Source organism: Aplysia californica, unplaced genomic scaffold, assembly GCF_000002075.1.
Source record: "Aplysia californica isolate F4 #8 unplaced genomic scaffold, AplCal3.0 scaffold00004, whole genome shotgun sequence".
NCBI lineage: Eukaryota > Metazoa > Mollusca > Gastropoda > Aplysiida > Aplysiidae > Aplysia > Aplysia californica.
In genome coordinates, this window is record NW_004797274.1 from 3,581,800 (window position 1) to 3,595,904 (window position 14,105).

At 39.9% G+C, this 14,105-nt stretch overlaps 1 protein-coding gene across 2 annotated transcripts in view; it reads left to right on the top strand.

Annotated features, from left to right (window-relative positions):
• LOC101845890 (small subunit processome component 20 homolog) overlaps positions 1-14,105 on the top strand; it is a 78,946-nt gene that overhangs the window by 26,098 nt on the left and 38,743 nt on the right. For both annotated transcript variants that reach the window (XM_013080023.1, XM_005089305.2), the window contains exons 23-32: positions 1,476-1,566; positions 3,720-3,805; positions 5,318-5,443; positions 6,830-6,996; positions 7,586-7,664; positions 9,076-9,271; positions 9,666-9,743; positions 10,503-10,582; positions 12,696-12,943; positions 13,759-13,912. In XM_013080023.1, coding sequence (XP_012935477.1) covers positions 1,476-1,566; positions 3,720-3,805; positions 5,318-5,443; positions 6,830-6,996; positions 7,586-7,664; positions 9,076-9,271; positions 9,666-9,743; positions 10,503-10,582; positions 12,696-12,943; positions 13,759-13,912 — 1,305 coding nt within the window. The remainder of the gene's footprint in view (positions 1-1,475; positions 1,567-3,719; positions 3,806-5,317; positions 5,444-6,829; positions 6,997-7,585; positions 7,665-9,075; positions 9,272-9,665; positions 9,744-10,502; positions 10,583-12,695; positions 12,944-13,758; positions 13,913-14,105) is intronic.

Consider the following 14,105-nt stretch of genomic DNA (forward strand, 5'->3'; position numbering starts at 1 on the left):
ATTTCTGACTTTGGAACGGGAATGGTTAAATTGATTTTTTGGGCATCGAAGTTCATTGTCTTTTTACAAATCTGTTTCGTTCCATAAATGAAAAATTCAAATTGTTCCTCTCTCTTCATAAATTGTTTATCCTACTTAAATTCAACTTCCATGCTTTTTGAATGGCTGAAGTTCATTCAAGCAAAATAAACCAGGATTTATCAGGGTGTATTCATGGTTTTATAATATATTTAGATGTTCAGTCTGGGGTCCCTAAAGTTAAATGCTGTGCATGTTTATTTTCATTTTAGGGCAAAGTAATCAGGTAGCCGTTTTCCTCTGAGAGAGTAAGGTTTGGGCCAACACTGGCTTGTCTAGATATTGTTTACAAAGTTTTTCTGCAATTATTTTTTTTTTTTGTTTGCTGTTTTTCGAGATGAACTGTGGGTGTTGGAGAGCACCACTAGTAGGGCCTACTTCTTTTTATTTCCATCTGCTGTTTCTGTCTGTCTGTCTACCTGTCTGTCATACTCTTCCCCACATGAGAGTTGTTGTGTCAATGCAAACTAATTATCTCAATGTCATGTTTCAAATCTTTATCTCCGGTGGGGGTTACCTCACTATGCTGGAACCCTTTTTTGGTACGGAACCTGAAAGTGACATATATTATGCCACTTAACTGGACATGACATTAAATCAAAATAAATGACCTTTTTTGATAGTTCTACATCTTATGAAAGAACTCCCAGTAAGAGCGACTTAATTTTGGCAATTGCCGAGAATAAATATGATGCCATCATCAGAAAGGAATTTGACCGAGCTATTGACAGCACATCACCAGTACAGACTGCAAGCAGCTTGGAGGGCTTGCCGGAGATAAGGAGTTTAGATAAATTATCGTAACAGGAGAAATGTTCATGATACAAGTGGTGCTGGGACGTGAAATAATGAAGATATGGTGTTTGTGCGCTTGAAGGCCTTTGTGACAATGTACATTACATCCAAAGTGGAAAACAAGTCTTTCAAAAAGCTGACTTTTTGTTTTATGATCTGTATTGCTATTTTTTTAAAATAACAACTGATTAATCATAGCAGCATAAAATCTTTGGTTACAGAATGTTTTATACACAATTTTCAAAGCAATAAAAATAAAGATTAAAAATCCCATTTGTTATCTAAAGAGGAAAAAATCGAAACTTCAAATGCTGGAGGTAACCTATTTCGCCACAAAACTTTTCATTGTTTTATCTCGTCCTCTTTTGTATGTATGTATGTACTTACATACCCTTTGTATGAATATATGTCATTGTATCTGTAAATTTATTTTCCTTCAACAGTATCTTCTCACTCATCTTATTTGTTTATCTGATGTGCTGCCCCAATTTACATATTTGCAGTCATATGTTATGATATGTGGATGTATGTGCCAAAGACCGATAAAATCATCTTGAAAAATCTCTTCTTTCCCTTCTCCTCCCCCCCCCCCCCCCCTGCAGGAGTCTTCTAGTCCACCTAGATCTGTTTGCCCTGTTCAAAAAGCAGAGATCCATGTTCAATAAGCCTGAAGTCCAGGACACTTTCCATCAGGTACAAAGCTATACCTTAGTGCTGGAACTTATATTTCTTATTTCACTGGTGATGGGCTACATCTTTTTGCTTAGTTAGACCTGATTTGTGGGTTATATCTTTTGGCATTACTTGGCAAACTTAATGCATTATGTTTAGATCAAACACAAAGCAATACTCAGAAACGGCAGATAGCTCTGCATATCAAGTAAATATGAAAAAACGTCACAACAAAGCTCTGCTTTATATGTTTAACTTTTGGTTTGGTCTTTTTGAAGAATTTTCAATAAATTAGTTAAGCTGGATTTGTGACACTGACTATGGCTGATTCATCTGATTTATGGTGAATACTCTCAAAACCCAGTGACATACTATGCAGAGATGCCAACCAGTACGATTTTACGTAATTAGTACGATTTTTTGCCGAAAGTACGCGAATACGACTTTTCATGAAAAAATATGTTTCCTGGAATGCGAAAAATACGAGATCCGGTTTGGGCGAGTAACCTAATTATCTCAAGTCCCCTCTTTTGTCAAAATAGTATCAGTATTGCGGAACCTGAATATTTGAAAACCAAGTCTGATAAGGTCAGTAAGTTCATTTTTGCCGGTCGCGATTGTAATATTATATTCGTTTAGCGTTTCCTCCTCCAAGAGTACGTTTCACTTTCACGCGAACAGGCGGCTATGTCGGCAGATGGAAGTGTATGTGACACCGAGGCTTGATCGGGAAAATCAAGATCTACTTTCGCTTTCGTTACCACCGAGAAGTTTGTCAGCGGTAGACTGATAACGTAACTTATTTGTGACATGCAGGTTGTGCAGTGTAAACGTTGTGTTGCCGTGCAAATAAAATTTCTCGAACTCGTCTCTGTACTGTCACTTGAAGGAAAAAAAGAAAAGAAAATACAAGTGTCGTCTGATTTTTAGATTGTCGGGCTCGCCATCGTGACCGGTCAATGAACCTGCGCGCATTCGCGTCACAAATAAATGCGGCATCGTGTGAGCAAAGACCGTGTTTGGTGGGAGTAACGGCGTTGCCAAGTATAGGACTACGGAATAGGGGAGGGGATTTTTGATTTTTTAAAAAATTTTTAATGCACCTCGTGAAGGCAAAACCAGAGGACACAAACTTGGAGGCAAACTTCAGAATTTTGATTAGAGCTTTCTGCAAAGCGCGCGTTGGTGCAGGCCGTGTGTGGAATAGGGACCCTTCATACTTTGCAAGTCTGTGTAATTGAAATAAAATGTTTGCGTGTCATTGGATGGGTGACAGTAAATAATACCTACAGTGTATGTTGTAGTTTTCTGTTCAAGACGGGCAGATTTTCAGTGTCACTGCATCTCGCCCTCCGACAGTTACAACTCTCTCACTGCATGGGTTTACTTGAGCCATTCAAGCTATTGCTCTTCTCCGAGTTTGAGCAATAATTTTAGTCTGTCAGTTCATAATATGAATCATGACACCCAGACTGGTTCTTGATAGTTGAAATTCTTGTTCTAGGCCCTTCCGCACGCTCAAAACAGGATTAATTTTTTTATTATAATAATGAGAGGAAAATATTATAACAGACTGAAATACTTAAGTCAAACAAGACCCCAGTGCGACACTGAACACTGACATGTTGTTGACCGGATACATGTTTATTGTACGTGTGTGTGCTCCCTTTTTCGAGCTGGGGAGCTTAAAAAAATTTTTCAGGAAATATTGCTGGACACCCTGAACATTTTACTAGTTGGTTGGTCGGTCGTGGAGAATACATTTTTTCCCCTGAAAATACACATTTTCATTTTCATATTTCCCAATACTCATTTCGGTTTTCTGTGGTTGGCATCTCTGTACTATGCGGTAACCATGGGGTTAAATGGCCTGTAGATTTTGGTTTTTTGATTTGTGGATTAAGGCTTTTTACTGTTTTGTGCTTGTACCCTTGTCTAATGTTACTCTTTTTCCCTTTTGCTTACTGTTTGTGAAAGAAATGGTGTTCTGATTCAGATTTTGAAATAAAGACTGTTTAAAGGATAAAAAGGAATGATTAAGTCCAAGGGCAGAAATAGGATGTACTAAGAAAGCTGACTGTTTGAATCTAAAGTGGTGTTGAAATGGGAAGTAAACAATATCTGTCTTAGTTTTGTCATCTCTAATTTTCTTTCTGTCTTGTGTTTTATTTCAGTTGCTAAAGAACAGAAACAGCTCAATCCAGAAGGCTGCTTTTGAGTGTTTGGTCACCTACAAGTCACCTCACATATTGCCCTACAGGTAAGCTGCTAATAAGGTAAGCTGCTGGGAATTGCATACATATTAACTGCTCAGAGTAAGACTCAGTCACGCGTTACTTGTCAAAATGGCGTTTAGTGGAGTCTTACTATGAGCAATTGATATGTATCAGTGGTGGCGGGCATGGATTGGACATCTCTCAGGAAACCTTAATTAATATTTCAAAAACCACTTTAACTCAAATGTCATGTTGAAAGAATTTTTAGATTTTTTACATCCTTTGTTGAGATCATTTATTTGACAACATTCCTCCTCCCCCCCCCCCCCCCCCCCCCCCCTGGTTTCAGAAAATTTTGGAGTTGGCTAAATAGAGCCCGTTCACCAATTCCTCCCTTTGTGCGTCAGGGGATGGAATGTGTCCCAAATGTGGGACTGTTCGTTGAAAGTCATTGAGGATAGCTGTTCTAAGGCAGACAGGAAGAGGGCAGGTCGCCACTTTATGCTCCACTGGAATCTGCGGGTTCTGACCTTTTCTGATCTTTACTTTGAATATCATCATTTCAGTTTTGCTGGAGGAAGCATTGTAGACATGTGGAGAAAAAAATTGGGACATTCTTGATGTAGGAGATGACGCTGCCTCCGCCATTATTTTTGCAGTCCACTCTGATCTGTGTGAAAGCTTCTAGGTGGAAGGTGTTTTTTTTCCTGGGACAACTGACATCTACTCTTCTTGTATGTGTCAAACACATTGGTGTTCCAGACATCAAACGTGGGTGGTTGGTGGGTGCTCTGGTGTGGTTTGTTTCTCCTTTCCTATGAAACATCTATTGTCCTTATCTCCCCTTCTTCTTTTTTATGTTTGTTACACTTTTGTTACACCTCTAATCTTCTGGCGCTCATATGACCTTATGTAGTTGCGAGCGCTGTAAAACCGCTACTAAAACTAAAGACATCAAACCTGTGGTTGCCAAATATCAGCAGATACTGCCATCAGAGAGAGATAATGTCTCCATAGTGCAGTGCTTCATGTGAAGCAGGGATTATTCTGTTTGAAATTTCCTTTTGGAAGTGCTTTTCTATGAAGTGAAGATTAATACATCAAAGACCAGTTTTACTAAGGGCGGTGCTACTGACTGAAGTGTCTTTAGGCCATTCTCAAAGGGGAGACATTACCATGTTCTGTTGCACAGTAAAATTGTAAATGGGCTGATTCGTCGATGTCATACTCATAACTGTGCCGGAATTGCAACAGGGAACTTGCTTTTTCTTTCCTCATCCTTACTATGGTCAATTTCCCTCTACTTCTTTTGTATGTTTGTCGCTCTCTTGTGACCCGCTTTTTCCGGAGTACCTTGATAGTCGAAGCAGACTTTGTGTTGTTGAAGCTAGAGAGGTTAGCGGAGTAAGTCTGATTCCCTGTAAGGACTTCTCTTTTAACCTTCACCCCTTGGCGCTCATATAACCTTATGCAGTTGCGAGCGCCGTAAAACCTCTACTAAAACTTTAAAAACACAAATGTTCTGTCTTTTTAAAAAATCCCTTTTTGTCTCACAGAGAGAATTTCAACCGCTTGCTGGACGACAAAACGTTCAAGAGCGAGATTATTTTGTTCCGGGTCGATGAGGAGAACTCAGAGGTCAAAGACGGTGACAGAGACGGGCTGCTCCCAGTCCTCATGAGGTTTGTAAATTACATTATCTCTGAATTGACAAAGGAATATGTGACTGAGGGAGCACTGGTTACATCTAATTTTTAATTCTGTGTATATCGAATGGTTTGAAGTATAAAATAATTGATTAATTGTGCCCTTTCTTCATTATTTCATCGCAGGTTTGTCATATGTGCGTCCATTTTTCTACATGTGGAAATGTGATTGTATTTTTATCATTTATTGTCCCCATCAGCCTAGATCTGGCCAACTTGGACTGAGAGGGATGTGACATCCTATCAGACTTATTGGTGATACTCAGTAAAATGGCCTCCCCGCTCAGGAATGGAACTCACATCATCCGCATGCAACACTGAAGAGTTTAGTTATTATCCACAGATACGTGTTAATTGTTCTTATCAGTAGAAGGGATTTTTTTTTTGGTCATTCGTCATTCCCACAGATCATACAGCAGAGCTCAATTTGACATACGTTCTACCGTCTCTAGTGACAGAACTCTGCCTGGGGGGCTCTCGTGGCCTAGAGATTAAGGTGTTCGCCTCTCAAAGGTCCCGGGTTCGAATCTGGGTAGCAACAGAAACATTTTCTTCTCTTAAATTGCCTCCTTTCACCTCCTTTCCTTCTCTCTGGCAATATTCTGTCTTCTGCTTTCGTCTCCTCTTTCTGCCCCCTCCCCCTCACCTCCTTTGCCCCCTCCTCTGGGCTCCTGACTCTTTCTGCAGCCTTTCCATTGCTTCTCCTTGGCTCCTTCTTACTGCTGTAATTCAGCCACACCCCTGATCTTCTGGTAGGAAAGATCTACACCTTGCCCATTTGCACAAGGGGGGAAAATCTCGGAGGTCCCCTGTGCAAGTTGCGCACGTCAAAGATCTCTTGGTGGTCCAAAATCGATAAGAGTAGGCTTCGGCCACCACCCGGGCAAAATTCAAAATTTCCTACCAACTGAAAATATTAGGTGTGCCGGAGCGCTCATATGAACTTATGCTATTGTGAGAGCCATAAAACACTTACCGAAAATAAAAAAGAACTCTGCCTGTGAGTGGTTGGTAGGTGCTCTGATGTGGTTTACCTCTTCTTGCCTTTCAAACATCTATTGTCCTTATCTCCCCTATCATATTATTATTTATTTTTTAAATATTTCTCTTAAGTAACACCTAATTTTTGTCACTGATATGACCTGTTTGTGGTGCACGTGCTGTAAAAATCTTACTCTAACTAAATTTTAAAATAACTGCCTGCTTTTACATCTACTCACTGTTGCAACAATAGCTCTAATCTGGCAGAAATGAAATTTAATATAATTTGAAAGCAAAGCAGGGTATAAGTTGAGTTTTGTGACATTGGACAATTTAGGCCTGGTTCGGGAATTTTATTTACACCTAGTTTTTCTATCGCAGAATTCTGTATGGCAAGATGCACGGTAAAGCTGGCAACGACACAGCCGGAACATCGCGCAGTCGAGTGCGCAAGTCCATTGTGTTTGGCTTCCTGAGTGGCTGCAAGCCGGATGAGCTCCGATATTTCCTCACTCTGCTCTTCCAGCCCTGCATGCATTTTGTCACAGGTAAGACAACTGTGAACTCAAAAGTATTGTTTGGAGTCGTGTGGGAAAGACCTCGTGAGTGGCTGGTCGGTGGGTGCTCTAGTGTGGTTCATTTTCTCTTTCCTATCAAACATCTGTTATTATTATCTCTCCTTCTTTTTTTGTGTTTGCTACTCTCTTGTAAACACCTTTAATCTTCGGCAATTATATGACCTTATTGTGTTGCGTGTAAGTGCTGTAAAACTCTTACTTAAACAAAAGACAGACCTTGTAACTAAACACCTTGTACCCGAAATGTGATTTTATCCTGAGACATGTGAAAGCCTTTTCCAGAACACTTATTTCTAGCTCTTTTTTTAAAACACCGAAGTTCAGTTTTAATGCAGCTACTTTAACCAAAAAAAAAACTTTTAAATTTGCACATTCAGCTCAAGGTTAATGCTTTTTTCAAAGATGCAGACTTTAAACCCTGATAACATTTGTTTAAAAAATCAATTGAAGAAGGATTGGGGGGGGGGGGGGGCATTTCATTTATGCATTTTGTGTTCCCCACTGTTCATTTGTTTTCATGTTAGATTTATATGATATATTTTGTTCCTTTTTGACATAGATGACCCTGTGACCATGGTCAAAACTACAATGGAAAATACAGACCTCAAGAAAATGATTCCACTCAAGAAAATCAAAGGGTAATTTTTATTTCATGTAGCTTTGATTTTCATTACATTTTGTTCCAGTGCTGATTATTTTCAGTGGAATCTTTGATTTCAAGACTCCTCTCTTTCAATCACTCCTCGGTCTTTTACTCACAATATCCAGTCATTGTTTCTTCCTGCCTGTGGTCCCTTCCCTTCCTTTTCTTTTGAAATCAATTGTGTTCTTGCTGAAACTTGGACATATCCAACAGAAATTTTCACATTCTCGTTGACAATGCGCAGTTCACATTCTTTTCCTAATCATATCTGTCACAGAACTTGGTCTCTTTAAATCTCATCTGCCACAGTGATGTACTGGCTGTTATATGGATTCTGTTTCTTCATTCAGGGTTACCAGTAGTAGTGAGAATGGCATCATGACTTTGTTTAAATCTTTCATGGGGTAACATTTTATTGTGTATGTACAAACACACATGGAAACACCTCAGCACCAAAAGAGTTAAAGATGACTGGGCAAAAATGACACTGGTCACAGAAATAGAGTTGAATGCTTTTTTTTTTTTCCTTTATTGTTTCTGTCCCTGTATTGCCCTTTCCCTGTACAACTGTTACAAATGTGTGGCCTTTTGTCATTTGGACTGTTTTCAATTGAGATAGTGTTCGCTCACTCAATCCCGTGACCGAGATATCTCAGTCAGCTCATGGGCTGTGTTCATTCCCACGACCGAGATAACTCAGTTCTATAGTTTTGTTTGATTTACTTGTTATTTAGTTTCGGAAAACAGCCCCAAGTTTTATATAAGATCAATTTATTATTTCCCTGGCCAATTCTGCCTAGAGGGGTGCTGGAATCGAGAAATCGCGGTTTTTATAAAGGCACTTTCAGCACTTTTGTTCACATTGATCAGCTAAGTATGTCTCACAATCCATTCTCTCTGCCTTTCTCATACATACATTTTTTTTATATTCTCGAAAGTACTCAACAGTCTTTATTATACATGACAAAATATAGATTTAGACACTCACAAGCATATTTGAATATCAATGTAGGCTTGCTCTTGCTCATTCGGCCTTTAAAAAAATTATAAGCCCCCAAAATGCCATATTTGTACTACACCCCATAGCAAAACTGCTAAAGCTACATATTTCAAATTTGGTATTTCTAAAGACCCAGTTTAGGTTGTACTTTTTGCCAAATGTCAAAGCAATTGAATTATATTTATGGTTACTAGTGGGCCTTTACATAAGTGCCAAAATGACAGGTTTCTGGGTACAATTTCGGGAGAAACTCCTGGGATTGAGTGAGTTTAAACCACCTATGCCATTTTTTCCTCTGTACTCTTGAATGAATTCTCCCCCCCTCCTATTCCAGCCTGCAAAAATGGAAAGTTGCGACGTGCCATTTTTTCCTCTGCACTCTTCAATAATGTTTTTTTCTCCTCAGTGTGCTGAACACCGTCCACACAGTGCTGCAGAAACAGGGACATCACCTGGAGGGCTTTACTCACCCACTCCTGCACATGTTGCTGGGCCTGGCTGCTCTACTGAGCTCAGTGCTGGACATGCGGACGCAGGTGGTCAAGGGAGCGATCAACCTGCTCAAGTCACTCAGGCACACTGTTGTCCTCAGGATCACTGAGGTACTGTTCGAGTGTTTTTGAATGTTTTGGAAAGTTTTTGGTGGATCAAGGAACAATGAGTGTGATGTGCTTTCAACAGCTTTTTGTTTTGATTTGTGTGTGATTTGATGCAACTGTACGAAGAAGAAATCCTGAGAATTTGTTTACATCATTTTTTTTTTGTTTGTTTGTTTTTTTCCTTATATATTGGATTGGCGGGTGGTTGCAGATACCACCGGTAGGACCTACTTCTTTTCTTCCCTGATGACGTTTCTGTCTGTTTCTCTTATTCTTTCCACTCAAATTCAGGAATAAATTATAAAATGGATTGGTGTTGCTGACTTGTTACTGCTGATATGAGAAGACAAGAGACACTGACCAACGTCTAATGTTTTATCTCTTTGTCTGTGTCTAGTTCCTGGAATACTATGAGGACCTGGACTTCACAGCCCAAGAGTTGGATGCCCTGTTCCAGGCTGTGGTGTGGCCAGCTGTAAGTGATGGCTCTTGTGTGTGTGTGGGAGGGGGGGGGGGCACTCTTTTCACTATTTTCTGTTGTCTTCTTGTTCGTGGGGGGGGGGGTTGCACTTTGTACTATTTTTGTGTGTGTGCGTCGTGATGGAGGTACGGTGAGAGGCACATGTTTTTGTGTATGTAGTTTGGGAGGAGGGGGAGGGGGGCTGTTTAAATGCTTGCTCAGCACAGGTTATTTGAGAGAAAAAAAATCTAGGGCCTTTGGTTTTAGTTTAAGTACACAACTAGTAAATTTTCCCTACATCCCCGGGAGAACAAAAGTGCTTCAGGGTATGGAAATGATAAGTGTTCGGTGGCATTGTTGACATCGTTAGATTATTCAAACAAATCTGAAGTATGTATTGGTATTAGTGTCTGTTCTATTAACATGATATGAACATGATTTGAAACATCTGTTTGGATTGTGTAATAATTGCCTTTTGATGCCAAATTTCTTGAAATATTGACTCCTCAAGGATCTGTACAAACTCGGGTTGTTTTGTATTTTATTTCAGTAATTTTTATCATGAATAATGTATTCTTAGTTTGTGATTGATTGGCACTCTGGTGTGGCTTGCTCCTCAAACATTTATCGTCCTTGTCTATCCTCCTTTTTTGTGTTTGTTACTGTCTACTGTCTTGTAACACCTCTAATCTTCAGCACTTATTTGACTGTATTATGTTGCAAGTGCTGTAAAATGTTGACTAAAACTCAAAAACTGAATGTTTTCTTTTGCAGGCTGAGAAACTGGTGCTGGAGGGAGTCCATCACCCGACACCGCTGTTGAAACTTTTTGTGTTCTGGAGTCGAAGCAACAGGTAAAGTTGATGATCTCTTCCTGTTAGAATTTGACCTCTGATGTCTAAACCATCTGGTAATAATTTTAGCGCTGCATTTCCTCTGGAGTTTGACCTCTGATGTCTAAACTATCTGAAAACAAACTTAAACGTAAATTTCCTCTGTTTTTTTTTCCACCTCAGTGTTATGCTGGGTGACCTTGGAGACCCCTGATGGGGATTGTTTTGTTTGTTCTCGCTGACTGTCAAGGTCTGCTGATCTAAGATGTTGTATTGTGAGTTCCTTGTCCTGCCCCTTGAATAATTCACAGGGTTGCTGTTTTTCTGGGGGGGTGGGGGGGGGGGGGGCTATTTTCTTGATTTTTTTTAAAGACACACTTATTTTCAGCATTTGGTCGCAACACCAGAGGACAAAAAAAACCAACTGGAAACAAATGTTTAATGTTTAGAATTTTGATTACTACTACAGCTCTCTGCAAAGTAAAGTGTGCGTTGGTGCAGGCCTTGTGTGAAATCGAAAACCGTCATAACTTGTAAGCGTGTTATGGAACTTACGAGCCTAGGTGTTCGCGCTTCAATGGATTGGTGACAGTAAATTAGATCTCTATATATAGATATTTTAGCTTTCTGTTCAAAGTTCACAGATTTTCAGTATCACTGCATTTTACCCTTCCACAGTTTTTACTCCTCTCACACTGAATAGGTCTACTTGGGCTATTGTACTCTACTTTGAGTTTGAGCATTAATTTTTGTCTTACTCTCTTTCTCTCTCTCTCTCTTTTCTTTCTCGTTCTCTCTTTCTTTCTTTCTCCCCCCCCCCCTTCTCCTCCCCTCTCTCTCTCTCTCTGTCTCTCTCTCTTCTTTCTCTCTCTCTCTCTCTTTCTCTCTCTCTCTCTCTCCCCTCTCTCTCTCTTCTTTCTCGTTCTCTCTCTCTCTCTCTCTCTCTCTCTCTCTCTCTCTCTCTTTCTTTCTCCCTCCTCCTCCTCTCTCTCTTTCTCTCTCTGCCCGAAGACAAAATGTATCGCTTTCAAATCAGTAATATATATATAGGCCTGTGATATGAATCATGACAGCCGATATTCTGGTTCTAGGCTCAAAACAAGATTCATTTTTATATAGTTTATATATACAGGCAAATATGATGAAGGGAAAATTATAAATAAGTCGCACAAGACCCCAGGCGCCACCATTTTCTTTACGTAATCAAGATTGTAAACAATTGGTACGTGACTCTTACTAGAAATTATCTCCCATACCCTCAAATTGGTGTGAAATAACCTTGCTTTGATAAATTGATGGTTTTTATTTCAGCATTCTAGCGTTCAACAGTATAATAATAATGGGTGTTTCGCGAAAATGGGCTTCTGCAGCGATCACCCAGAAAGTTCCTCCTTTTTTAAAATTCTGAGTTGAGACCCATGCTCATATTAGTTGTGTCTATTGACTGTCTTTTAGTTTGCAAATGCAACTTTTGTAAATACTCAGTTGTTTTCTCAAAATTCCTACAGCATCCCTGAACTCAACCTCATTTGAAATGCAAGGACTTGTTTTCATTGAAGGAATGATTTATCCTGATAAAGTTGTGTACAGAAAATGTTTTCCTCTTGTCCAGTTTACTGGAGTTGTCCATTTATATCCCTCTTCTGGGTCTTTCGTTTCCTTCGTACCTGTTTTATCTGCCAAATTTTACCACTTGCAAGAAGCATTATTTCATTGACGTGCCCACTCTTCAACTGTGATTCTAACTACTCACTCTTTCTTTTTCATTTCTTTTTGGTGGTTGATGGGTGTCCTGATGTGGTTTGCCTCCTTCTTTCCTATCAATTATATATCATCCCAATCTCTCCTCTTTTTTTGTGCTTGTTACTTACTCTCTTGTAACTTCTCTAATCTTTGGCCCTCATGGGAGGACCTAATTGTGTTGCAAGTGCCATAAAGCACTTTCTAAAACAAAGTTGTTGTTTTTTTCTTGTTTTCTTTGTTGTTTCTGTCCATACTTTTGCTTTGCTCCAAATGATCGTTATTGTGTAAGTTAATGAGTGTCTCTCTCTCTCTCTCTCTCTCTCTCTCTCTCTCTCTCTCTCTCTCTCTCTCTCTCTCTCTCTCTCACTCCACACACGTTTTTACTCTTCAGACTGGTTCCTCTCCTCGGACATGTCAAAGGGTCGGACTTTACATCAGAGATCACCACGGGGGCCGTCGTCACTGCTTCCGGACCTAGCCCATTCTCCTGCATGTTTGCTCTCCTCAATGCCCCGGCTGTGAGCTCTGACGTAGCTGCAGCTGTCCTTGACATTGTGCTTTGTGTACTCGGCCATGAGGAGGCAGAAGAGGAGGCCTCTGGTGACAAGACCGCGTCTGCCTTACCCGGGGTCTTCAGAGGTATAAATGCCCCAGTTTTTGTTTTAGATTTGACACCTGGTGAAAGATATATAGTCGAACCTGCTCTAACAGCCACCTGTATAAGCCAAGACAGTCCCCTGTACAAACAGCCACTTCCCATTTCCCCCCCTTGAGCTTTTAAAAAACTTTATATTGACACTGTAAGACGTCCACCTGTCTAAGACAGCCATTTTTCTTCTTGACAATATGTGGCTGTCTTAGATAACTTCTATTGTATGTGGAGTTATGATTTAGACTGGCTATAGACAGTGAATGATCTTGTCAGTTTGATGTGTGTTTGAGCGCGGAAATCCGCAGCTTGCACTGTATGCTTCCGCGGAAGCCGAGAATGTTTCTGTGTGTTCTCAGAGGGTCTGCAGGGGTAATAATAGTTGTAAAGCGCATAGAGCACGCTCTTGAGCATGGATATGCGCTATATAAATGCAATTATTATTATTATTTAAACATATTACTGGAAGAATAAGGTCACCTTGTCTTTAGATCGGAAACCATTGTCAATGTCGTTCTTCTGAACCTCAATGAAAATCTTTCCTTATGACAAGGACGGACTATTATTCATGTAACTTGTTTTGTTATGAATTAAATTTTCCTGGAAATTCATCTGCGGCAGGAAACTTTTTATGAGCCAGTTGAAATCTATTTCAAGAAACCAGTGACCCTGGAAATATATAGAGACTATGTACATTCTCATATTAGAGGCCTAGGTAGAGAGCATCTTTTTCTAATACATAGTTGTTTTGTCATACTGTGAAGTTCTGGAGGGTGACAAAGTTACGTCTTTTATATCATCTCAGCATCGGATCACGATGAGAGGGGTCTTGGAGAAGTATTTATCTCCCCTCATGTGCCGGAGCTCCTGAGGTACTTGCAGAAGGCTCTCAGCAAGTTGGTCAACGGGTCAGCAGGGAAGAAACACACCTTCATCCTGGAGCTGAAAATACTGGCCAGGTAAATCTTTGTTTAATTTGCTTAGTTAAAGTTTAACAGTACTTGCAACACTATTAGGTCATATAAGTGCCGGAGATAAGAGGTGTTATTAAATAGTAAAATATAAATGAAAGAAGGAGAGATACGAATGATTGATATTTGATAGAAAAGAACCACCCACAATTGCTTTTGATTTAACAAAAATATTATAAAC